The following is a 27,517-nucleotide window of genomic DNA, read 5'->3' on the forward strand; positions in this document are numbered from 1 at the left end:
GGACAGAGTAAACGTATATTTTGGCAGACTTCTATTAATGATCAAAGACCAAAGCTAAGAGTCTGTATAAATGGCACTTTTATTGAAGGCTTATTAGACACAGGTGTGGATGTAAGTATCATTACCCCAGAATCTTGGCATCCGAATTGGCCTCTTCAAGAGGTAGATGTTCAGTTCCTGGGAATTGGAACCCTATCTCATGTAAAACAAAGCACAAGATGGGTTGAATGCATAGGGCCCCTAAGGGCAAATAGGAAGACTAAGGCCATATATAGCCAATATTGCCATAAATTTATGGAGCCGTGACCTGCTACAGCAATGGAATACCCAGATTAACATTCCTGTAGTTCCAGGAACTCATAATTCTGGGAAGGATATGATGAGGTATTATGGAAAAAGGTCACCAGCCATTCAGGCTGTACAAGAACATACAGCAAATACCAAACCTTTAGAGGTACCAACAGCCCTACCTTTAAAATGGCTAACTGAGAAGCCAATATGGATCAAACAGTGGCCTCTAGCTGAAGATAAACTACAGGCATTGGAACAGCTGGTGCAAGAGCAACTAGATGCTCACCATATTGAAGAATCAACCAGCCCTTGGAATTCTCCTGTGTTTGTTGTAAAAAAGAAATCTGGTAAATGGAGAATGGTGACAGATCTAAGAGCTGTCAACAAAGTAATTCAACCTATGGGCCCACTACAATCTGGAATTCCTTTGCCTTCTCTGTTACCAAAAGGATGGCCTCTTATAGTTATTGATTTGAAAGATTGCTTTTTCACTATACCATTACAAGAAAAGGATAGAGAAAAATTTGCCTTCACAGTGCCTACTTATAATAATTCTCAGCCTAATAGGAGATATCAATGGACTGTCCTCCCACAGGGTATGCTCAATAGTCCTACATTGTGCCAATATTTTGTAAGTAAGCCATTGGAAATAATTCGTAAACAATTCTCCAAGTCCATAATTTATCATTACATGGATGACATCTTGTTATCTGATTCAAATAAAGATACTTTAGAAAGGATGTTTGAAGAAGTAAAGAAAGTCTTGCCTAGGTGGGGATTACAAATTGCCCCTGAAAAGATTCAAAGAGGAAATTCTATTAATTACCTAGGTTACAGAATAGGGTTAGAGAAAATTAAAACGCAAAAGGCACAAATTAGGAGAGACTGGTTAAAGACTCTTAATGACTTCAAAGATTGTTAGGAGACATTTCCAGTCTACGGCCAGCTGTTGGGATAACACCTGATCTAATAGTTCATTTAAACAAAACCTTAGATGGTGATAAAGATTTGAATAGTCCAAGAAAACTGACAGCTGAAGCAGAAAAGGAACTGACAATGATTGAGGAAACATTACAGGAGGCACATGTGGATAGGGTGAACCCAAATCTTAGCTGCATCCTAGTCATATTGCCTTCCAGAATTTCTCCTACAGGGGTTCTAATGCAGAGGGAAGATATTATTTTAGAGTGGATATTTATACCTAATAAACCAAGTAAAAAATTAAAAACTTATGTGGAAAAAGTCTCTGAATTAATTATAAAAGGTAAGCTGAGACTTCGTCAACTAGCAGGTATAGACCCAGCAGAAATTATAGTGCCTTTTACTACTGAAGAAATAAAAGTTATGGGAAGACAATGAGCCGTGGCAAAGAGCTTGTGCTAATTTTTTTGAGAGAAATTAATATCAACTATCCCAAAAGTGGTAGACTTAACCTCATAAAAAGAACTTCTTGGATTCTTCCTAGAATTGTACGTGATGCTCCAATAACTGGAGCCCGTACGTTCTATACTGATGCAAATAAATCAGGGAAAGCAGGTTACAAGTCAGATGAACTGAGTAAGGTGGAACAAAGCCCTTATAATTCTGTCCAGAAGGCAGAATTATATGCCATTCTTATGGTGCTAAGGGATTTTAAAAAAACCTCTTAATATAGTTACAGATTCACAATATGCAGAAAGAGTTAGCTTGCATATTGAAACCGCTGAATTTATACCAGATGACACAGAGTTGACTTCATTGTTTATCCAGGTACAAGACATAATCAGGAACAGGCTTTGTCCAATGTACATAACACACATCCGGTCCCATACAGGTCTGCCTGGTCCTCTAGCCCAAGGCAACGCTGAGATTGATCAATTATTGATTGGAAGTGTGTTGCAGGCCTCAGAATTTCATAAGAAGCATCATGTCAATAGTAGAGGCCTAAAGAAAGAATTTTCCATTACTTGGCAACAAGCTAAGGACATTATAAAGAGATGTCCTACTTGTTCTTTCTATAATCAAACACCGTTGCCTGCAGGGATTAACCCAAAGGGTACTAAGAGAAATGAAATCTGGCAGATGGATGTGTTCCACTTTATGGAATTTGGTTAATTAAAATATGTACACCACACCATAGACACGTATTCAGGTTTTCAATGGGCTACTGCCCTGAGCTCAGAAAAGGCTGATTTAGTAATCACACATTTATTGGAAGTTATGGCCATCATGGGTATACCTGCGCAAATAAAGACAGACAATGGTCCAGCATATGTATCTAAGAAAATGAAATGCATTTTTTATTATTATAATATAAAACACTTTACAGGTATACCAAATAATCCTACAGGTCAGGCAGTTATAGAAAGATCAAATCGTACTATAAAGGATATGCTGAACAAACAGAAAGGGACTGAAAATACCCCCAGAAATAGATTACATAATGCTTTATTAACCTTGAATTTTCTTAACTAATGAGAAAGGAACGACAGCAGCAGAAAGACATTGGATAATGGAAAAGTCTGCTGAACTAAATCAACCGATTTATTTCAAAGATGTGCTGACCTCTCAGTGGAAGCCAGGAGATGTGCTACGTTGGGGAAGGGGTTTTGCTCTTGTTTCCACAGGAGAAGAAAAATTGTGGATACCATCAAAATTAAAAAAGTTTCGATTTGAAACTTGGAAAGGAGAAATGACAACTCATCCACAATGATGATATTCATACAGGTGGTAAGAAAAACATATAGAATGGGGGCAGGGTTCTGTTCTTATCTCCACAGGAAAACACTCATCTTTGAGAAATTCAAGAGATCCTGGATGTTTGGATACTGACAGATGGAAAAATACCTGCCCAATAGGAAATATCAAGAAAACTGAATGGGTTGTGTAAGTAATATTAAACCATATTTCTAAATTTATAAAGCTGGTTTTGAAGTTGGACTCTGGCTCAGTCCCTCTCCAATTCCAAGCCTGTTAGTAAGAGAAAAACCCAGAGTTTCTGGAGTTTCTGTCTCATGTCAAGAGCCATGATGTGGGACAGAAAGAAATATGAGTTTAGAAAACATCTTTGCTTTTCTTCATATCTATCATACTTTTCATTGAATATATCTATCATGTCTTTCATTGAATATATATATATATATGTCTATATATGTCTATATGATTAATGTTTAAGTTTTTCATAATGAACAATGAGTTTTTCCTGAAGTGACATTTGAAGTTTCCAGGAAGAAGATGGGGCCCCATAACAATAACTCCACCTGGTTGATATGACGTCATGATACATGATACTACTACAAGACCTGCTTTGGGTACCAGCTGCACAAGACAGTTCCAACTTGGTTAGCTGAAATGGTGCACATCTTATACAACATTTTGGCCAGACCTGCACAAAATACTCAGAGACTATTGGCAATTTTAAAAGACATTGATCTTGAAATTTAACCATCATTTTACTTTCACAGGATCCCCCAGAAAGAACGTCGCCCCCATGACAGCTGGAAGTAATTCTAGAGGACGACGTCCCCTCTCCCAGTAAAGTTTGCCCTTGGATTTAGGGACATCATTTAGGGGTTGATTATAATTAGTATACGATTGAGGGTTGGGGGAGGAATTTTATAAGCTCAGGGACCATTTTGAAAAAAAAAGAGGGATGATGGGATAATAGATTTGTAATTGTGAGTTACTGTTTTTAGACAAATATATTGGTATAGATTCTTGTATATTGATACAAAGTTAAATTATATTGACTATTGTATGCATGCACGTTTCTACCTCTGTTTAAAACATTTTTATGTATTGACATATATTGTATTGATATATATATATTGTATATATTTACCATATTGCAGTGTACATTTCTACCTCTGATTAAGATACTTATATAATGTTTGTGTATTGATATATATTTACCATACTGCAATGTGTATTTGTACATTGTTTATATTTGGAGGTCATTGTCCTCATTTGTTTCACAGTCGTTTATTGTCCTAGTCTTTAAGTTAGATAGATATTGAGAATTATATAGATTAATAGTCATCTAAGTTTGTCATTTATAATTAGACTAATCAGGTTCTTTAGATATATAGAGATTATACTCAGTATAGATAGATAATCTTCAACTTCTTCAAAGAGCTGTAGAAAATGGCCTTTAATCTAACTCAGAGTTTCATGATAGTGAGACACAATTGCTCCTGGCAACACCGCTCTATTCCCGAGAGAATGTTGAGCACCAAAGACACTCCACCTGGAGCCTTTCTTTTTGGCAGAACTGGCCTTTGGGCAAAGAAATGCCCATACCTCAACGACTGACAAAGATACAGAACGTGCATCAATGGATAAAACAGGACTGTTATATCCTGCCAAGACAGGGTAAGATAGTTTTGAAAAGTTGCTTGCCTTAGAAAATGGTATGTCAGTTATGTTAGGCCTTAGCCAAAGTTGGTTGCTTCAACACTGCTAATGTGACTTTGGGTGATTGCCCAGGTAGCTAGTTGTCTCTGTGATTTGTTGCATGTTTTGGAAGCTGTTTTACTGAACTTCCTAATTACCCAGGTAACATTATTTCCCTTCTCAGATCTTCGATGGGGTTGAAGACTATATAAATGTAGTTACTTTCTCTCATGACTTGGCCAAGTTATTTATTATACAAGACCTAAGCTAGTTAGAATAGGATATTTGTACTTATTGTATATAATTTCATAGTAGGTTTAGAACTCTCTTTTTTAAACAAAAGGGGGAGGTGTTATGGGAGGTCCTCCCACTCCTCCAGCCTATCGCCACTGAGATACCAGTCCATTGGGGCGTGGTCTCTCTCCCTTTAAAAAAGCGGCCACTTCCCTCTCCTCTCTCTCTTCACTTCCTGCTCCGCTGGTGACTAGACTCCCTTCCTGGTTGCGCAGAGGGCTGACGGTGATTTGTAAGTTTTTTCCCCTTTAAATAAATACCACCCTATTAATCATAATTCCAAACTGGTGTGGCATTGTTTATGACTTATGCCTTCAGTGCTCAGCAAGAGTAGCCCTGTACACACTGATTCAACAATGTTACAGGAGGCCCACTTGTTTTTCCGGCTACCTGGCTAGCTTACACCCAAAATAATCACACAGAAACTATTAATTAAAACACTTCTTGGCCATTATCTCTAGCCTACTATTGACTAACTCTCACATCTTGATTTGACCCATTTATATTAATCTGTGTCCACCACGAGGTCATGGCTTACTGGGAAAGATTCAGCATGTCTGACCTGGCATCTCCATGGCGGCTCTCTGACTCTCCTTTCTTCCTCCCAGAATTTACTCCTGTCTTCTCTGCCTACCTAAGTTCTGCCTATCACCAGGCCCAAAGCAGTTTCTTAATTAACCAATGAAAGCAACACAAATACAGAAGGACCTCCTACACCATTTCCCCTTTTCTGTTTAAACAAAAAGGAAGGCTTTAACTTTAACATAGTAAAATTACATATAACAAAAACAGTTATCAAGTAAGAATTACAGTTACCTTATTTATTTATTTATTTATTTTTTCGGCGGACATCTTTATTAATAGATCATCAACTTCTCCAAATCTACAGCTGGAATTTCATCTTATTTCCATGCTGAGTCATGAACAGTGACAAAGCCAACCAGAGGTACTCAAAGAGGACTAAGCTTTCATAGCTCACTTTCTTCTACAGGCAGAATATAAATAGATGCACTCTAGAATGCACAATGGCTTTAGTCACTATGGAATTAAAATGGGATCTTGAAGAATGTAGACAAATCCCGATGAAGGAAGGACGAGCTGAGATGCTGTGCAACTGTTTAAGGGTTCCTGGTGCTGCATCTCGGTTACTAGCTGAATCTTGCACTAACACCAAATGGAGATGCGGAAAACACACTAAGTTGACTTAGGGGTTGTGCACAGGAACCGAAAGGCAGGAAAATACTAAACATTGCTGAGAGCATCCACCCCAGGAAGGACTTTACCTTCCAGCAGCTCTAGACTGGCCCCACCCCCAGTGCTCACATGGCTGATTTTACCCTCTGTGTTCCATTTGGCACAGCAAGTGGCAGTGTCTCCACCGCCTATGATAGTGATGCAACCCCTAGAAGTGGCTTTTACCACCTCATCCATGAGGGACTTGGTTCCCCTGGCAAAAGCTTCCCATTCAAAGACCCCAACAGGTCCATTCCAAACAATCTGCTTGGCTCGAGCCACAGCCTCAGCATATTTCTTGCTGCTCTCAGGACCACAGTCCAGGCCCATCCAGCCAGCAGGTATACCAGAGGCCACAGTAGCTTGGCCAGTCTTGGCATTCTCATCAAATTTGTCAGCAGTGACAAAGTCAACGGGCAAGGTAATCTTCACACCATTTTTCTCAGCTTTAGCCATGAGATCTTTGACAATCTTGGCTCCTTCTTCATCATACAGAGAAGTTCCGATCTCCATGTTGTTGAGCACCTTAAGGAAGGTAAAAGCCATTCCACCACCAATGATCATCTCATTGACTTTGTCCAACATATTATTGATTAGCTGGATCTTGTCTGCAACTTTAGCTCCTCCCAATATTGCCAGGAAGGGTCGTTCAGGACTCTCCAAAGCTTTGGCAAAGTAATTCAGCTCCTTCTTCATCAAAAATCCACCAGCCTTCTGTGGCAGATTCACACCCACCATGGAGCTGTGGGCTCGGTGTGTAGTACCAAAAGCATCATTGACATAGACATCCCCAAGTTTGGACAGTGAGGCTCGGAAAGCATCAATTTTGGCTGGTTCAGCTTTAATCTTGTTCCCAGAAGCATCCTTTCCCTTCCCTTCTTCCTCCACATGAAAGCGGAGGTTCTCCAGCAGGATGACAGTGCCAGCTGCTGGGTTGGCACAGGCATTCTCGACTTCTGGGCCCACACAATCCTTTAAGAAGAGAACATCCTTGCCCAGCAGAGACTTGAGTTCTGCCACAACTGGCTCTAGGGAGTACTTGACAGGCATGGGAACACCATCAGGTCGGCCCAAGTGGCTCATAAGGACAACTGACTTGGCTCCATTGTCCAAGCAGAATTTGATGCTTGGGACAGCAGCCTTGATCCTTTGGTTATTTGTTATCTGGTTGTTCTTCATAGGAACATTGAAGTCCACCCTCATCACGACCCACTTTCCCTTCACGTCCAGTTTGTCCAAAGTCAGCTTGTTAGAAAGCGACATTTTGGCAACGCAGTAGGATCAAGAGGCTCGGTCCTGAGGAAGAGCCAGTTACCATATTTTTATCTACTTTATCTTTTATTATAACTAAGGAAAACTTTAATAATAACTATCCATTCTTCAATTCCATCAAAGACTCCAGAAGGATATAATATTACCTAAGTAAACAGGAAATACATTGTAAGCAATGTCCAAAACTCTAGAAATGACAGAGACATTTTGGTGCCTGGACATGTTACCCAAAGTTTTTTTGTACCTTGGGGCATCCATCTTCAGCCTACAGGCCCATAGTATCCAGCAGATTTTTGCATGAAGCAGGAAATTTCAATGACAGTTCAGTTACTTTCTTCTGTATCCTGTAGAATGTCTCGCAGACTCTTATGAATAAGGAACCCCAAAGGACTATCTCACCTTTTGGCAAGTTTAGCAGTCCTCTCTCTTTGGGTTCTTCATGTCCAGTTTATGTAACAGTCTAAGCAAGAGCAGTTTCTTGTCCAAATGGCTAACTAACTCCATAAGGATCCTCTTTGATGCCCATCTTCCTCTTGAAGTAGCTTGGTACTGCCAGGAGCAGACGTGTCTCATTGTCATGAAAAGCCCTAAGTTATTAAAACATTTTAAACGCCATATTCTGTAGTCTTTGAAAGATATGAAGAATGCCTGTCTAACTGAAATATACCTCTATATATCTAGAAAATCTAATTAACATGACTATAAGCTTGACTATTATCGATGATTATCCATTAACAACCTATATTTCCTAATTATACATTACATTTTAAAATGAACTACACAATCACAATACCTTAATTAAAAACAGAAATATGCATATAACAAGATTGACCTTAAATTTATATCAAAAAAGCAAAATCCATACCAATGCAAATTATTCATATCTATATCATATCCCCCTTTAAATGTAAACAAACAGTTATAAACAATATTTGGGAAAATGGACATAGTGGTTTCTTTATTAACCAATAAAAGCGATACAAATACAGAAGGACCTCCTACACCACAACAAGAGTAGCCCTGCACACACTGGGTCAGCAAGAGTAGCCCTGCACACACCGGGTCAGCAAGAGTAGCCCTGCACACACTGGGTCAATAAGAGTAGCCCTGCATACACTGGGTCAGCAAGAGTAGCCCTGTACAAACTGGGTCAGCAAGAGTAGCCCTGCACACACCGGATCAGCAAGAGTAGTTCTGTACATACTGGGTCAACAAGAGTAGTCCTGTACACACTGGATCAACAAGAGTAGCCCTGCACACACTGGGTCAGCAAGAGTAGCCCTGTACAAACTGGGTCAGCAAGAGTAGCCCTACACACACTGGGTCAGCATGGGACTAGTACCTGATCCCAGTCTGAAGGTTCCTCTAGCGTCACAGCTGGAGTTCCATGATGGCTTGGAGAGCTGGCTCTGTGGAACCCACTGTTTACCTTCCCTGGGCTGTCTTGTTTACTCCTCAAATAGCTTTATGAGGTGCCAGGATTGGCATTTCCATTTTGCAGGATGAACAATAAGCAGAGAGACTTGTCTGTTTGTTCAAAGACGCACAGTTGATAATTCTGCTCTGTCTGTGTCTTAGTTTGGGTTCCTGTCAAGATAAAACACAAACACCAGAAGTAGCTTGGGGAGGAAAGAGTTTATTTCAACTTAAATTTCTACAGCATGGTCTATCATCGAAGGAAGCCAGGGCAGGAGCTTAAGGCAGGAGCTGAAGCAGAGGCCATGGAGGAATCCTGTTTACTGGTTTGCTACCCATGGCTTGCTCAGCCTGTTTTCTTATAGCACCCTGGACTACCTTCCCAGGTCTGATACCACCCACAAAGGCTGGGCCCTCTCACATCAATCATTAATCAAGAAAATTACAGGCCAGTCTGGTGGGAACATTTCTCTTCTTCCCAAGTAACTCTGGCTTGTGTCAAGATGACAAAGCACCAGCCATCAGTCTACAGTGCAACCCACAGTCCTAGACAACTTGCCTAGGCTGGGAGATGTCTTGTCACGGCGTTACAAGTGCCATCTTGGTACCGTAGCAGTAGTTGCCTCTCAGGTCTGCTTAACACTGAAGCATCAGCAAGTGGATTCTGGACTGACTTGGGTTCCTGCTTCCTTCTCACTTCTTAGTGCTTTGCAGAAGTAAAAGGAGCGAAGACCCTGACGTACTCGACCCGCAGGCCAAGAAAAGGCATTATGATACACTTCAGTTTGGTTTGCATTCTGAATGTCTCCAGAGGTCCATGCATCAAAGGCTCGGTTGTCAGCCTGCCACCACTGCTACCGGAAGATGGTAGAGTCTCTAGGGGCTGAGCCTGGTGGTGCCCTTGAAGGGACTGTTGCGATGTAGCCCTTTCTTTGTTTCTCGTAGCTGCTGTGAGGCAAACAGGTCTTCACGTGCTCCCACAATAGTATATGGTGGGTGCAGTAACAGTCTCCAAGCAGTGGGATCACGGATGGAAACCATGAGTCAAAGAAGCCTTTTCCCGTTGAAAGTGCATTTTCCCTCAGGTATTTTGCCACAGTGATGGTAATCTAACACATGCTGACAATCTGTTTACTCTTCCTATTGTGTGTCTCCATGGCAACCCTAAATGCGATGCTCAGCATTATCATGCATGTATTTATATCTGAAGCATGAAAGGAAGCCCCCAAATTCACAGGAGAACTTTGCCTGCCATTCACCGGGATGTAAATGGCTTCCTTTGCATACCCTCCTGCACATTGCATTCCCTATCACATTTACGGGATCATCAGTGCTTACACATGCACCTCACCCTCACGACAACTACTGTGTTCCTTCGATGAGTGCCATCACTTACTCATCCCACTGATGAGCATTTGGGTCACTTCCCTCCTTCTCCATGATATGCAAATATTCCTTGAAGTGTCCCCTTCCACGGTTCTTCCTGAGGCTTTCTGAGAATCCTTAGCAGAATACGAAGCTTCGCTTTGTTTTAATTGTACCGAATGCACACAGCAAATATGTCTTCCCATCCCTCGGGACTCATCTCTGAGTCCTATGAGGTCCAGCTTAGGGGTGGGAGGAGTGAGCAGGATGTCTGTTGCCTGTTATTTGGTGGTAAAATAAAGACATTCCAGGACGTCCATGTTTAGCTTTGACTAAATCAGAGATCACAGAGTTAACTTACTAGGGCAGGGCTGGGAATAGGGTGGGGGAAGCAGCAACTGGGAGGAGGCTCAAAGGTGACAAGCCACCAAGGCCATCTTTCTTCCTCTTTAAGGATCATCCTGCAGCCTAGCATGCTCTGAGCCTTGTCATTCTTCCATGCTCTCAATTACAGATTCTCTGTAGATGTGGAGGTGGGAAGGGGAAAAGGGTATAGAGCTATTGGAAGGGAAATAGCTATAAGGAAAAATCTACAAGGAAAGCGAACAAGGGGTCAAGGTGTGCTGTCCATAGATGGTGTGGGACTATGGTCTGTAGTCTGTCAATTATATTTTAAATAAACGCTGATTGGCCAGTAGCCAGGCAGGAAGTATAGCGGGACAACCAGACAGGAAGTAGAGGCGGGTCAATGAGAACAGGAGAATTCTGGGAAGAAGGAATCCCATTGCTCTGGAGTCCTGGCTCAGGCACAGAAGAAGCAAGATGTGACTGCCTCGCTGAAAAAGGTACCGAGCCACGTGGCTAACATATACTAGAATAATGGGCTAACATAAGTTATAAGAGTTAATAAGAAGCCTGAGCTAATGGGCCAATCAGTTTATAGTTAATGTAGACCTCTGTGTGATTTCTTTGGGACTTAACGATTGTGGGAAACGGGCAGAACAGAAAGCCTGACAACATATGGATGATCATGAGGCCTGCCTGTACAGCAGGGTAAATGGGAGTTTGCTCCTATGAGGCCACAGGTCCAAGTTCAACTCACCATTCTGACACTTAGAAGCATGTAATTTTGGGCAATCTTCCCACTCTTTTGGTCTCTGTTTCGAGTCACTAAAAAGCTTGCTTGGGAGAAGGGCTTGGAACCAGAAGTTTATATGGGAATTGATCCCAAGAGGTCTAGTAAGCAAGGCAGGGGAGGAGGAAAGCCAGGAAGGGACCTTAGGGAGGAGTATATGCCACAAGAACTGGTCCTGTGGGGCCTCAGGGAACTGTGGGAGGTGCCTCATTGACCTGGATGCTGCCCACTGCGGCTGTTCCCATGGAGAGACCTACTGGACTTCTGAGTATGCTTGGTGACATCAGAGGAGGTCTGGAGGCAGATACAGGTTAGGTCAAAAGGCATCAGGCCTGGGACCTTCAGACTCTGACCCTGAAGGTCACAGGACACCAGAGGAGTCTGCTGGAGTTGTCTTCTCTGTAAATGGGGGACTAACTGCTGCAGGTTGTGGTAAGGGCTTTTATGAGGCCAGTCATGGTATACAGAAGGCACTCAATAAAAGCCAAAAGTCAGGACTCTGTGTTGTACTGCGTCAAGGGCACAGCAGGCCCTGTGGAAGTGCAAGGCTGGGGAGATGGTGTGAAACATCTGGCCCAGGCAGTCAGTGTCAGGGCCAAGGTTTGTGACTCCGGGATGTGAGGTCTTCCCAGGAAGCTCTACCTCCCATTGCTGGGTTTGGGATTCAGGCCCAGAGATGCTACACCTTCCATAGGTGGATATACGGTGTCTGTCTCCTATGTCCACTTCAGGCAAGACACATGGACTGTCCTAGTGTATCTCAGAGGACTGAAGAGACAGAGCAGCCACTCTGGCCAGCTCATGGTCCAGCACAGGACACACAAAGGGGTGAGCACTTAGGCTCAGGCTAATTTTTTTCATTTAGCACAGTTGGAAGGTTTCTAGAACATGGATCTTTCGGTTATGAAGCTAGACAGTTCTGAACAGAGATACAAGTCACTCACCCCAGTGTGAGGGAGGCCATATGCACACGAGATGCCTCTGAAGAGCTAATACATCTGTTGGTTCTCCTCACACTGAGACATCCACAAGTGAGAGAACCAGCGAGGTAGACCAAACAGTGAGAGAAGCTGCTCTGCTTTTATAGGACTCTTAGGTCCTTGCGGCAGATGGAGGCCCCAGGATCCCTGTGCCCAGCAGGCAAGCTCCACAGTGTGGAGTTTGGTGTGGAATTCAGGGTTAAATCCAGGCTCTTGTCAGTTGTGTCATACGAGTAAATTCCCGTCCATCTCAGCTCTAGTTTCTTCCTTTGTACGACAGGTAGGCTTGCTCAGTGTGAGTTGTGACACCCTTGAGCCTCGGAGGGAGTGTGCCCAGTGTCCCTGCTGTGCTCCCAGTGCCTAGGAGAGGCTCCAGTCTTCTGCAAGTTCTGCGACATTTGCTGAGTGGATAACCTGAGGATGGCTTGGCTGCCCTTGTCTTTAGCACTCTTTTTGGGCAGTCTAGGGCGGACTGGATTTGTTCATTTGGGCTGGGTTGAATGAGAAAGCAGGGCTGCATCTCACCTGAGTAAGGAGTCCATGGCCTGTGTGCAGCAGGGTTAACATTCAGCACCTCTCTAGTGACCCTGTTGAGGGGGCACAGGTTGAGGAGAGTCTCAGAGAGGTGGAGCCTGGTCAGGCCTCACCCAAGCAGTGTCCTGCAAGGGCGGGATGGGATGGGGAGTGCTGCAAGCATCTGGGACTCCACCACCCAGAATTCCTCCTAAGAGATAAGTTACCTTTGGGGTGCAGATAGGGAGCATCCCTGATTATCTATAGAGGAGAAAACATCTCCAGGGGACAGCTAATCATCACACAGCCCCCAGACTCACTTGGATATCTGCTTGGTGTCCTCTGTTCTGTGTCCTCCTCTCCACTCTGTGTCCTCCCTCCTCAGTTCTATATCTGTCCTGCCTCTGCTCTGTGTCCCCCCTCCGTTTTGTGTTTCCCTGCTGCTCTGTGTCTCCTCCCTGTTCTCTCCCCCCTCTGCTCTCTGTCCTCCCTCTGCTCTGTGTCCTCCCTCTGCTCTCTGTCCCCCCTCTGCTCTCTGTCCCCCCCTCTGTTCTCTGTCCCCCCTCTGCTCTCTGTCCCCCCTCTGCTCTCTGTCCCCCCTCTGCTCTCTGTCCCCCCTCTGCTCTGTGTCCCCCCTCTGCTCTCTGTCCCCCCTCTGCTCTCTGTCCCCCCTCTGCTCTGTGTCCTCCCTCTGCTCTCTGTCCCCCCTCTGCTCTGTGTCCTCCCTCTGCTCTCTGTCCCCCCCTCTGCTCTGTGTCCTCCCTCTGCTCTCTGTCCTCCCTCTGCTCTCTGTCCTCTCTCTGCTCTCTGTCCCCCCCCCGCTCTCTGCTCTCTGTCCTCCCTCTGCTCTCTGTCCTCCCTCTGCTCTCTGTCCTCCCTCTGCTCTCTGTCCTCCCTCTGCTCTCTGTCCCCCCCTCCCCGCTCTCTGCTCTCTGTCCTCTCTCTGCTCTCTGTCCTCCCTCTGCTCTCTGTCCTCCCTCTGCTCTCTGTCCTCCCTCTGCTCTCTGTCCTCCCTCTGCGTTGTGTTTCCCTCTCTGCTGTGTATTCCCTCTCTACTCTGTGTCTCTCTCTGCTTTGTGTGTCCCATGCTTCTCAAGGGCTTCAAACTCCCTACTTGTGGCCTGTCCTGGTATCTAAGAGCTCAAGGCGCCATTTCATCAAATTATCCCTCTGGGTTTGCAAAGATGTAGAATTATTGGCAGAAAATGAGGATGTAAACCCCCTGGATCCTGAAGCTTTTTTGGGGTGCTAGGCACAGAGCACTTGGATGCCTTCCAGCACACTCGTTCCTTTTTAATGGTCCCGGATGATAGTTCAGCTGTTTAATTCAGATGAGGTGACATAATCTCTCTCTTTTGAACTTATTGCTGGTGAGGCAGCAGCCATTGGGCTCCTGGCACCCTCCCGGCAGGACATTCTGTAATTAGGGCCTGTTTTCTGTCTTTGGCTAAATTGAAAGTCTTAGGAAGAGCTGTAGCCTCGAAAGGAAGGAATCGACAGAGAATAGGTCACAACGGGCGTTAAGGAATGAAAACGAATCTGTTCTTTTCTCCATTGGATAAGCAGCTGTGCTTGCATCTGTCTCTGTGGTCCATGAAATCGGCCGCCAGGGAAATAGAAAGTGTGCTTCTCCTGGACTTCTGCAGAGTCTAGTCACCTCGGGGACAGTGGTGCTGGCCTGGGCAGGGCCAGTGGAAGAGAGGTTCACACTCTCTGGGTGCCTGCCCTAGCAGGGACACCCGAGCTTCACAGTGGACATGGGAGCCATGCTTTACTCCCATTGTCCAGATGAGGACAACAAGGTTCAGAAAGATCCAAAAGCTCAGTTCATGCCCTTTGAGATGGAGCCTGACTTCAGCTTGTATGGAGCACACACCTACCTCATGAGGCTGGGAACTTGTGTTGAACAACCTCAGAGCTTGAATCACTCCACGTACAGGGTCTTTTCATGCAAAGTCAGCTTCCCACACCACAGAAGTCCACACTTCCCCGTGGACTTCTTGAGCTTGAGGCTCGGAGGAGGGAACGCACACAATTTACACACACGTGCAGGAGCAGGGTGAGTTTGGACCACTATTTCTGTATCTCACACCTCATTGTCAGAGCGTGGGGTAGAGTGCAACTGGGCGGCAGTGGGAGTCTCTGCCCCCGGAGTCTCTGCCCCTGGAGTCCTCTTTTACACGGTTTGAGGCAGAGATAGCCTCCCTGCCCCCACCCAGGCTCATGCTTTGAACCTTTGTTTTCAGCTGGTAGCATTGTTTGGGGGAGCTTGAGGGGCCTGGCAGGTAGAAGTGGATCAAGACTCATCAGGAACTTGAGCCAAAGTAAGAAAATGAGCCCCGTTTCAGAAATGGTTTCAGGTTTTAGATCATGGATCTGAGAAAACGCTACAAATCCTTTCTTTAGAAAAGAAGGCAAGACTGGAGAGGGAGGAGGAGAGGAGTAGGGGGAGGGGGAGAAGGGTGAGAGGAGGGGGAGAAGGGTGGGAGGAGGGGGAGGGAAATGGGAGGCTGGGAGGAGGTGGAAACTTGTTTTTTGTTTATGTTTTTTTTTCTTTTCTCAATAAAAAAAAGAAAAAAAATGAAAAAAATCTAAAGTATTAGTAAAAAAAAAAGAAAAGAAGGCAAGAAGTCTGGGCGGGGGAAGGGCGGGCAGAGGTCAGTGCGGCTACCTCTCTGGCCGCTTTCTTTGGTTCTGCAGTGTTTCCTTACTGCCCTCCATGCTTTCCCTGATATTTCATTCTCATTTTCTCCTCTTAGCCCTGGAACTGTGGGGACAGTTCCCTGCTGTATCCTTGGTGCTCCGCTGAAGGGAGAGGGCGGGTGGACCTCATAAGTGCAGGCCCGTGTGCCATAGTGAAATGTTCTGTGTCTTGCTCATTGTGAAGGTATACAGATGTATATTTTTGAGATAAATTCTTGTTATATAATCCAGTCGAACCAGGACAGTCGTGAGTTCACGATGGAGCTCACTATGTTGTTTAGGTTACCCCCAAGCTCGGGATCCTCCTGCCTCTTGTTTCCTGAGTGTTGGTATCACAGGTGTATGCCACCCACCAGGCCACTGTGAAGATTTAAAATTGACTTTTACTATTAACAGTCTTACATTAAAGTACTTATTATTTTGGTTGCTTGATTTTTTGTGCTCCCTGAAAACCTGTCTTTCTTGCTTTACGCCACTCCTCCCCTGTGTAGATAACAGTGTCATGGAGCAACAGTCAGTACAGATTATTACAGTGAATGCCACCCTGTGACATAAGAAGACTCACTTCCAGAAAACTGAGGTTTCTGCACCCTATGGCTGTTCAATATTCTTTGTATCTGAAGGAAGCCAGAACCCCAATCGGATCATTGTAATTTGGGAGTAGTTGTGATTTCTGGTGCTAACAAGTGGGGAGCAAATGAGTGTCCTGACCAGGGCCTGGTGCTGCAGCAGATTTGAACTTAGATATTTAATGTAAAGAGAGGGGGTAAGAGACCCACAGCCCCAAGGCCTCCAGGTCCCTCCACTTAACCGCAACAGTACCTCCCCTCTACTGATGGCTCTTGCAATTAAGAGCCACTTGGGATTTAGTGACGGTCGTTAGCTTAACTAGGTCCGGTTGTGTGGCCCGACATGTCCATGGTAGGCACCCTGGACCCATCAGGTGCTTCTCTGCTCTGCTGCCTTGGATGCCTTGCTTCAGAGCTGCATCGGATCTCACTGCCACTTTTGGCTTTTGTTCTCTCTAAAGCCGAGGTTTTTGTCGAGACACATTCTTATAATTAAGGCAAGAGTGAGAAATAACCTCCTATATAATTTAAAACGGTAAAAATTATCGATACCTTTTCTGGCCTCAGCTTTAAATCTTTGCTACCAATGACGCGCCTATTAACGACCCTAATTAAATCCATTTTTTCAGCACGTCTTTGGCAAATTCCATTTTAGCAAAACTGTAGGAAGTTCAGTTTGATTTGTCTCTATTCCCCTAGAGCTTACCTATAAAAAGGAGGGCTAGGTGGATGTTTGACTCTCTGTCCTCTCTGTGCTAACTCACCCAACAAATATCTATTTATTGGACATTTACTATATGCCATGGCACCAAAAGAGAGGAAGTGGATGGGGAAACACAAAGATGACAAAGTTCCCACAGCCTTGGAATAGAGATAATTCACTCAACAAACCTGTACCTAGTTTAAGGCAGGCCACACTGTGCTGGGTGCTGGGGTTGTGGGGATGAAGAACCCTGATTCTCCTGGTTAGAGAGTGCTCACGGCTACAGGGGTGTGTGGCCAAAGAGTTTCAGTCTCCTGGTAGACGGAAAGCAGAAAGAGGACCGAGGACCTGGGTTACAGGTTTAATCTGTGCCTCATGTGACCTAATTCCTCTAAATGGCTTCTTGAAGTTTCTAGAACCTCCCCAAATAGCACCGCTATCCAGACTTCAAGCCTTTTTAACACATGGACCTATGAGGGAACAGCTAATATTCAAATTATGGTGTGTGTGCTGGTCAAGGTAGGGAGTGGAGTCACTTGGGTGACTGGGTGAATGTTTGCAACGTTAGTCAGAGAAGAGCAAGAGAGATTTGATTGACAGCTAGAATCATCATCTGGTGTTTGGGACCCTGCTCAATTAGGACAAGGTGGTGGGGAGCCACCTGTGACTCATACTGGGACGGTAGCGTCCTTAAGGAGAGTATAAGCTCCAAAGAAGAGGAGAAGACCAAGGGTGGGGAGCCTTTAGGAGCATCATCATTGAAAGGGTAGTTAGGGTATGTGGGGGGGGGGTGGCAGGCGGAAGAGCTGACAGGGTGACCTGAAGCCAGGGGCGAGAGCTCTTAGAGAAGAGTGGTACATACTGAACGCTGTAGGGAAATCAAACAAAAGGAAAAATTGTATTCACATCTTTAAACGTCAGTTTTGGGTGAGCCACTGAAGAAACTTGGAAAGAAAGGGGCTGGCCTCTTTAAGAAGGGCTGCTCCTTGGTTGTTTCCCTATCTCTGGAGGTGATTGCAACTGTTGCAAAGTCTAAGGCTAGGGCAAAGTCTATCCCCCAGGGAGATGAAGACTCGGGAGGGCCTGGAGCCTATAAACAACCAAACCCGGACCCTCCCTCCCCATCTCTGATTAAGCAGATAGGAGCTGTTTGTTACGATGTTTTTCAATGCCTGGGGCTTCTCAGTGTCCTTCCCTGTCCGTTGCCCCCTGGTCTGTAAAGGCCCTCGGGTCTCTAACTGCTCTCAGGTCTGTAACTGCCTTCAGGATGTGTAACTGCCCTCAGGTGGGGTTCTAACGGTTACTTTGTGTCCAGAACCCTGCTGATCTCTGCTCCCTTCACCCCAGATCTGTAGCTATCTCTCTGTCCGTGTCCCTCACTCTCCAACGGCCTCTCTCACTTCCTGTCTGAGTCTTTCTGAGACCTTCAGTTTTACTGTTTGTCCCCCTGGGTTGACTTCAGCGCTAACCCCAGACAACCACTTCTCACCCAAGACCCCCATAACACTTAGAAGCTGGATGAAGTGATGAAATGGTAAGAGCCCAGGGAGATGTCTGGGGTCTGGGGTGTGGAGGGTGCCAACTGTAGGGGGACTTAGCTTGTGTTTTCCAGAGGAGCCCCTTCATCAGGACTGAGCGGTGAGGATGGGGGAGAGGCTGGAGATGAAAAGAATAGTGGTTCATGAAGAGGTGGAAATGGTGACCTTAGAGGAAATGATAGGTTTTGGTTGGGGTCCAAATTCATGCAGAAGTTGCTCAAACTTGGTCCCCAGTCCCTTCTTCATCCTCTGTATTTAGTCTGCCACGAGGGAGACAACATCTTACACACACCCACAACCATGACGTTCTGTTTCACCACAGTCCCAGAATCTGTGATGCCAAGGACTGTGCTTGGACTTGGAAATCTTGAAAACACCAGAAGAGCCTCTTCTTCCTCCTCTTCTTTAAAATCTTTTTGTTTGAGACAGGATCTCATGCCATAGCTCAGGCTAGCCTGGAGTTCTTCCTGCTCCAGTCTTTTAAGCCTGCCATTATAGCTATGAACTGACCTAAATCCTTAGTTACTAACTTTTTCTTTAAATATTCTGGTTATGGCTATGCAAAAGTAACGAATACCGAGGAAAAGAACAAGCAAGTTGCCAGAATTAACAATATTTGAAGTTATCAGGTACCTGAGTGACCCAGAGATGTGTGCCCACCATTAGCTTCTAGCCAGGAGAGAATCCAAGTTAGATTAGTTTGAGGGGATATTTTCTTCTTCCTTTGTGTATGTTGTGGATGTGTGAGTGTGTCTCCCTGTGTGCCCCTGTCCATCCGTCCATCTGTCCATCTGTGGGCATTCTGTGGAAGCCAGGGGTTGAGGTTGCATGTCTTCCCCAGTCACTCTACCTCATTTTTGAGGCAGGGTCTTTCACTAAACCTGGAGCTTACTGATTGAGTAGACTGATCTTCAAACTCTGGGTACCCTCCTGTCTCCAGCGTCCTAGTCCTTGGGGACGATCTTGACTAGGTTAGTTGAGGTGGTAAGGTCTGCCCACTGTGGGGGATGTATTCCTTGGGTTGCCGTCCTCCAGGTGGATACATTCCAGGTTTATACAATGGAGAAAGCAAACTGAGAACAAACACCCCCCAGTCTCTGTTTCATGATTGTGTATGCGATGATGTGGCCACCTGACATCCTTCTTTAAGAATTCCTCTGCCACAATGGACCTCCGACTGTGAGCCGTGAGAAACCCTTTGGGCTTCAGATTTTTTTTTTTTTTAAATCAGTCTTTTGTCACAGTATCAGGAAAAGAAACTAAGGCACAGAGTGTCCTACAAACCAAGGCGAGAGAGTTTCAAAGGCTAAGCCACAGGGTTGAGCACTGACTGCTGAAATGCCAGGCAAAAGCAGACTAAAATTTCCAACTCTCTTGTTTTTCTGATAAGGAACGTACAGAGGAAATGCTCCTACGAGAGCTCCGTTGCCAATGAGTAGCGGAGTGTCTGTATCAGCTAGCTGTTGCTGTGTGAGAAGGAACTCAGCAGTAGCGGGGTGTCTGTAGCAGCTAGCTATTGCTGTGTGAGAAGGAATTGCAGGGACTTAAACCCCTTGTGAGTCTGTCACTTGCTTGGGGCATTCTGCTGGCATGGAGCAGGTTTGAACGATCTTGCCTGAACTTCCTGAGATTAGAGGGTAGACTGGCTGGGGCTTGGCTGGCCCAGAATGGCCTCAATTTCTGCCCCATGTGACCTCTCAGAATCTAGGTAGAGGGGACAGATGAACAAGGACTCTAAAGTGAGCTTGGCTGTGTGAGGAAGAGGGCAGAGGTCCATGTGCCTGGGACAGTGTGTGGGGGGGACTAGCCTAGGAAGTTAAAGGGGAGTGGGAGATAGGGAGGCGTGGGGTGGGGTGGGGTGGGGTGATACCAGAAGCTCCTTGTAGAACATTAAACATTGCCTCTACTGTTAGATTTCTTCTTTGTGTCTGCCTTAGTGACTCCAGGGTGGCTTCCTTGGAGGAGGCTTGGCCCTTCTCTTGGTTCCACCGGGGTGGGGAGAGGGCTTTTTTCCTGACAGTGCCTAATGCCTAATTTGGGGGAAGGGAGAATGAGGACCATTTTTATTTTTTTTTTGTTGTAGGATATTACCTATGCTAACATGTAATGATATATTATTTTATATGTTCATATTTAGCAGATAATGTCACACATTTTGACAGCTTTTTTTTCCAAAACCTCAAGAACAACATTTTTAGGGTTTAAGGTGACAGTCATGCATGTATATGTGACCTGGAAGTAGATGTGAAGGTGTCCAGGGACGAGAGCGGGGAGAATCTCTGGAGGGAAGGGTGGTGGGGCATGGGAGGATGACTCCGAGTACATACATTGGGTTTTGAGGTAGTGTTTCTCACTGAGCCCAGAGTTCCCTGGTGGCTTGTTGACTGGCTGGTGATAAGACACTGAGTATCCCTCCACCTTTCTCCTTTCCCCGCTTCCAGCACTTCCAGGGGTGACCCACCATGACTGACTTCTATGTGACTGCTGGAGATGGAACTCGGGTCCCGGTGATTGCAGTGGTAGACTCTTTCCCCACCAGGCCACTTCAGCTGCTCTTCCCGCTAATTCCACCCTGAAGGTTCCACCATTATGGCCTCAACTTAGTTTCCAAAGATGGAACGCCAAATTTATGGGTAGTACAATTTTAGAAAAGCAGAAAAATACCCATTTCTGGAAGTCTGTAGCCGTGGGAACAAATGCGGGCCTCTGACATGTCTGTGGGTGGTTGGGAGGCCCGAGAGTCCCGGTGCGGACCCCAGCCACAAACCCATAGGCCTTAACTTGAAGCTGTAACTCCAAGTTTAACTTCTCTCTAGAAAAACCCTGTGGCATAGGGTGTGGGTGGGGTCAGCAGGTAAGAATTCAGACCTCGTTTCAATAGTTTCTGCAACCGTGGGTAATATACCTGCTCTTAGAAATGCAGAAGAGAAAAATCAATATTTCGACTCTCGCAACCAATCATGCCACAGAAGGGGCAATTCTGTCCTCAGCATGTCTGCACGGGTCTCTAAACAGGGCGGCAGAGTCTGGGGTAAGGGAGGCTCGTAACAATGACCGATGCAGATATTAATGATTTAATCTGCTAACGTGGCGTGGCTGCCTCAGAGAATCCCATTCGTCAGCGCTCAGGGCCCTCGGAGGAGCCTTGCAAGGGGCTGGTTGCAGGAGGTGGCAGGAACGAAGATGAATCACAGAGTGCAGTATTGATTCGCCCCGCCTGCAGCCACCTCTGTTTGGAAATATGGAAAGCAAATTAATGAATAAATGAGCTGGCTTGGTGAACCGTGCCCCGCTGGGAGCGCTGGTATTTAAGATGTACACACCAAACAGTCTCTAAGAAGGAGCTGGGAGCATGGGTGGGGGATGCTTGCAGCTTTGGTCTGCCGGGAATAGGACCTGGGGGCATTGCCAGTCAATGCCCCTTCTTTCCTTTTGGAGACAGAGTCTTGGTATCTTACTGCATCCCAGGATGGCCTGGAACTTACTGTTCTGCTTCAGTTCCTCTAGTGTGGGGTTCACAGCTGTATGCCGCCACAGTTGGCCTTCTCAGTTCCTTCCTCAGAGGAAAGGGCTGATTGGGAGGATTCAGCTAGACAGTGTATGTTCTTCCTGTAGCCACTCCCTAAATAATCATTTCTTCTTTTTTTAAAGACTGTGTGCATGTGTGTGTTGCATGCACATGAGTGGACAGGGGAGCGTGCCACTGCCCACACACTTGGAGAGCAGGGGAGGACATGTTTTCCTCGTCACTCTTTCCCGTCTAAGCTGGCTGGCCAGTGAGCTCCCAGTCTCTGCACTGGGGTCGCGTCCATACCCAGCTTTTATTTACTTCTTTTATTTTAGAGATTATCATATAATGAATTTATATACATCATTTCTCCCTTCCCTTTCCTTCTCCCAGACATTCCCTTATACCTTTCCTTCCTTGCTTGCTTTCAAATTCGTGGTCTTTTATCCCCATTAATAATTGTTACACACACACACACACACACACACACCACAGAGAGACAGACACAGACAGACAGACAGACACAGACAGACACACACATGCACACACAGACACACAGAGACACACAGAGACACACAAACACACAGATACACACCACAGAGAGACAGACAGACAGACACACACACGCGCACACACAGACTCCTAAGTACAATGTGCTCAGTCTGTACCATATTCCTTGTATGTGTGTTTCCAGGGCTAGTCATTTGGCACTGGACAGCCTATTATTGGTGTGCTCTTTTCTGGGGAAGGAGATTTGCCCCATTCTCAGTGGTCTTTAGTTAGCTGCAGTTCTTTGTGTAGGTTGAGGCCATGGGACTTTAGTGCCTCCACCCCCATACCACATACTCGTGTCTCTGTTGTCCTTTTACAGCTCACTTTTGGGCAGTCGTGCTCGTGAGACTTCGTGCGTACAGTTTCTGACATTACTAGGAGACATTGTCGCATAGCAAACTCCCTGATCCTCTGGCCTTTACAATCTTTCTGTCCTGTCTTGCACAATGTTTCCTGAGCCTTAGGTGTGGGAGTTATAGTGTAGATATGTCCATTGTGACTGGGTTTCACAGCTCTATGTTTTGATTGGTTGTGTTTTATGGAATGGTCTCTGTTGCAAAGAGAAGTTTCCTTGATGAGGGGTGAGGAGCACTCTTACATCGGAAGATTTGAGCTTTTCATGTAGGCGCGGGGGGGATTCAAACTCAGGTCCTTAGACTTGCACAGCTAAGTACTAAGCCATACTGTGCTATCTTCCCAGTCCTAGCTCTACTTCATTTTTTAATTGAAAAAAGTTTCCAACAGTATATTATGATCATACTTTTCTCTCCCCCAAGTTCTCCCAGATCCTCCCCACTTCCCCCACACCCAACTTCAAGCCCTTTCTCTTTAAAAAAAACAACCAAACAAAATCAACCGAAACCCCAAAACAACAAAACCACAGAGAGCACCCCTACATTCGAAAACTCAAAAATCAGAAGCCAAAATATACAAGCAACAGACCAAAAAGACAACAACAAAAGCCCAAGCAGCATTATGAGACAAAAAGTGTACACAAACACCATCCATTGTGTTTGTGTTGTGTTGCTAACTGCTCCTGGGCATGGGGCCTGCTCTGAATGTGGTTAATATATCCAGTGAGACTCCAGTGGAAAAAAAGCTTTCAAGTGGGTGTCATTTGCAGATAGCTTTTTGGTTAGGCGTAGAAGCCTGTGTTCACTTTCCCCTTTCAAGGCTGGAACCCTGCTGGCTTGAACGTGTGCAGGCCCTGCTGGCCCTGCTTTTTAAATGGTGGGAGATACTGGGAAATATTGGCCTTCAAATTTCCTTCTATCAGACTGGAAGGATAATAAAATTCATTTGGTTGGGTTAAGGTTAACTATGTCAGACATTCAGGGCTCTGGGTCACGCATTGTGCCAAAAAGTGATTATCTAAAAATTTAAAAATAACCATTTCACACTTGTCATGTGTTTCTCGAGTGCTTATTAAATGCCTTGTACTGCTGCTGGTGCTCAGCATAGAGCTGTGGACAAAGTACGGGCCCTTCTTTCTCAGAACTTTCCTTTGCCTTTTGCCTATAAGCTTCAGAGTGCTTGCAGAAGGCAGTGTCTTTCCTTTGGTGATCTCTGCATCTTTGTCAGGAATCAGTGGTCAGCGCTAGGGTGTGTGTGACTCAGTGGTAGAGCGCTTGCCTGATGTGCATGAGGCCACAGGTTCGTGAACACTGGAAAAAAATCCCCGACCTTGCTGTGGGGGTGTGTTTGTGGGTTTGCACATCTGTCTGTAATACTGTTCTCTGTGCGTGTCCCTCTATCTGTGCCACGCTGTCATGATAATGTGTCTCTATAGTAAGTCTCAAGGGTGGCATGGCGTTTTCACATTGCTGCAAACACTTATACACCATTTCCGTGTCGTCCTGGGTTTTGGCAGGGATTGCTTTAGACCTGTGTATTCAGGTGGGGAGAATGGACGTCTGAACTTATCATGTCCTCCCATCCAAGCACGTGGCATGCCTTTCCATTTCTTTCTCCCTGCCCCCCCACCCCCACCCCCAAGACAAGGTTTCTTATAACAACTGTGGCTGTCCTGGAACTCACTCTGTAGACCAGGCTGGCCTCAAATTCACAGAGATCCACCTCTTGGGTGCTGGGATTAAAGGTGTGCATCAATCTTTCCATTTCTTAAGATAGTCTTTAAGTTCTCTCATGTTGCTTAATTTCCACCATAGAAGCCCTGGGATATTTTGCTAGATTTATTCCTAAGTATTTTATTTTTTATAAGCAATTGAATATGATATTCAAACTTCAGTTTAGATCTGCTTGCTATTAATAGAAAAGGATGCAATTGACCTTTGTGTGTAGATCTCATATCCTGTCATCTTGCTAGACTCACTCATTAGTTGGGAAGTATTAGTTGTGCACGTGTGTGTGTGTGTGTGTGTGTGTGTGTGCATTTTCAGGCACATCTGTGTGTATATATGTGCAGTTTCAATTAGCATTTCATACAGTTACACTTACGTTATCTGCAAAGAGAAAGGATTCTATTTCCTTCTTTCCGATCTGTACAGGTGGATATCTGGAGTTTATTATTGCATCAGAATTCCTCCATGTAAATGACAGATGGGGTAATTTGGTAGCGAATGGGAACTGAGGCAAACTGGAAGAGGCTGCCTCTGCCCCTGTATAGGAGCATGGATTTACATCGTCTCATATTAAAGGTGATTCTGTTGTGTAGTTTCCTCCCATTTAAATGTGAATTATTTAAATACTTAGACATCTTCTAGGCTGGGCAAATCCACTGTAGACGAGGCTGGCTTCATGTCACTGTGTCATGGAAGCCAGTCTCTGGGCAAGCAGTGCCCAAGAGAGGCATTGCAAATGGGGATTTGGAGTTGACTGCAGGCTTCCAGGCTCTTGGGAGGAAGGCCCTGTCTCCGGTGGCCTGGTTGAGTGGCTGCTGAGTGGAGTGGGGTCCGGCCTGCACAGGAGGTCAGAGGTGGGGAGTTCACAGACGGTGGTGGGGTTATCTGGGTGAAAGTAGAAAGTCTGTCAGGCAGTGTCGGGCTCTCAGACTGTCATGCCATTTTCTTCCTTCCTCCTTTCCTCGCTACTTCCTTCCCCTCGTGCTGCGCATACGTAATCAGGCCGCACTGTGCCGTTAGCTGTGCCAGGTACCCACCTCTCACATGTTCTTTACTTGTTCCTACCACGTAGGTGTCATACCCTAAGCCTCAGTCTACCCATTTCTACCAGTGTGTGTGTAACTGTGGTTGCTTACAGAAACACGGATAAGGGGTTGTTTACAGGAGCATTACTACCTTAACATTGGCTGCAGCCCTGGAAACACGCCTCCTCTCCCAGCAAGGCTCATAGGTCCTCAGGGAGGGGTGTGGCCTTGTGAGAACCCCAGAGGGGCAGTTTTTAGGAAAGCCTGGTTAGCCTTATGGTTTTGTTAATCATGAGTTGCTCGGGTACAGCTGGGTGATTCAGGCTGGGGTCAGAGAGGCAGGAATTCTGTGAGCGTAAACTGCCAAGATCTCTTCTGAATACATGTGAGACTCAGCTGGGATAGCTAGACTCTCCCTGTAAAGAGGTCCTGTCAATACCTCAGGCCTGGCTCACAGCCTTAGCTGGAAATGTACCTACAACTCAAAGATTCAGGGCTTGGAGGAGCTGGCACAGCCCCAGAACCTGACATCTCTCTTCAGCAGTGGCCAGTGGCACAGAAACACTCTGCAGATGAATTGTTGCGTCCCAGGATCTTCTGAAGCCTGGGTGGCAAGAGAATGGACAGTCAGGTCTCCATTGCGGCGTCTGGATTGCTATGCGTCTCCCCCTAGCACAGCTAATCACTGGCAAGGAAGTGACATTAATGGCCTTTTCATTCTGTCCCTTTCTCCTGCCTGGGCATCTGCATGCGCAATTATGGAAAGACAATTTAATGCTGACCAATTAATTGCATTTGCCAAATGGGCTTGAAACACTCTGCAGGCAGTATCCCCGGTCGGCACAATGGATGATAGTAGGCAGAGAATGAATGCTAGTGACTGCTGGCGTGCCGTCCCTGGCTGAGGGTCAACTGTTTGTTTTGGATAGTCAGATTGGAGAGCTTGCCGTGCAGTTGACAGTCGTGGCGGGGCTAGGAAAAGACCATTGCTTCCTCGTTTGCCCAGTGCTTGCTCCTAGCTTCATCTTGAATGGTGTTAGCTGCGTCCTTCTGAGCCCTTGCCATCGTCCAGGCACGTGGAAAGATGCCTTATTTCTAATCTTCGTGTTTATGTAAGGGAAAGGTTAAGTATCCCCATTTCACCATGGGGAAACTGAGGCACAGAACTGGTTACCCAGATGAAAGTTGTTCCCCTCAATAGCTCCCCACCCTGTTGTGTGTACCATTCAATGTCTCTGGAGATAAATTGGGGATCGTGGAATTGTGCCTTGGGCCTAGGGATGAAGGGTGCACTGCTGGTTAATGTCTGAGACGGTACTTACAGCTCCCCTTGGTTCACATCCTGGCTCCGGTAGTAGCTGAATTCGATTTCTCCTCCAGAATGTGGTCATAACGGAGAGTGACCTGTAAGAGAAAGCAGCCGAGACAAGATGCAGCCTACAAAGACACACTGCCAGTAACCTACTTCCTCCAGCCAGGCCCTGCTTTCCTGTCCTAACACCAGTCAACAGGCTCAGGAACTGCTTGGCGCTGTCTTCCTATCCTTGAGATTTGATCCAGTGTTACCGTGTGGGCCCTGACTCAGGCACCTGGTATTTCTGACCCCATGCTAACTCCTCTCTTTTCTTAGGGTGATTCTGGTGTGTGTGTGTGTGTGTGTGTGTGTGTGTGTGTGTGTGTGCCTCCTCCCCCCCTGGGCTTCCTGGCCTGGTCTTCATGGGCTTCTGGCTAGCCCCAGACCTGCAGCATCCTCATACCGCATGAACTTGGCTCATGTTGTCCTTTATTCTCTGTAGTAGTCCTGGGATGACCACCGAGTCCCGAGACAGTCTCTGCTTCAGCTCCCCTTTCCAAGCTTTAGTCTCCATCCCTACCACCACTACATTTTCTGTAGCATCTCTGTTCATTCACTACTATTCCCCAAACCAAGACCAGAAGAAACTTCAGCCAAATAAAAGCCTTACCCTC

General features: G+C 45.8%; 1 protein-coding gene across 1 annotated transcript; it reads right to left on the bottom strand.

Moving 5' to 3' along the window:
* Positions 1-6,198: 6,198 nt before the first annotated feature.
* Positions 6,199-7,452, bottom strand: LOC121457769 (phosphoglycerate kinase 1-like). The gene has a single exon (XM_041666748.1). The coding sequence runs from the start codon at positions 7,450-7,452 to the stop codon at positions 6,199-6,201; it is 1,254 nt and encodes a 417-aa protein (XP_041522682.1).
* Positions 7,453-27,517: the final 20,065 nt, after the last annotated feature.

Source organism: Microtus oregoni, unplaced genomic scaffold (assembly GCF_018167655.1).
Source record: "Microtus oregoni isolate MIOR12 unplaced genomic scaffold, Mior012 000016F_ref0000370, whole genome shotgun sequence".
In the NCBI taxonomy this organism is placed as follows: Eukaryota; Metazoa; Chordata; class Mammalia; order Rodentia; family Cricetidae; genus Microtus; species Microtus oregoni.

What these genes read in the sequence shown, in the direction of transcription:
- LOC121457769 (XM_041666748.1), bottom strand. Translation starts at nt 7,452, where the DNA reads ATGTCGCTTTCTAACAAGCTGACTTTGGACAAACTGGACGTGAAGGGA.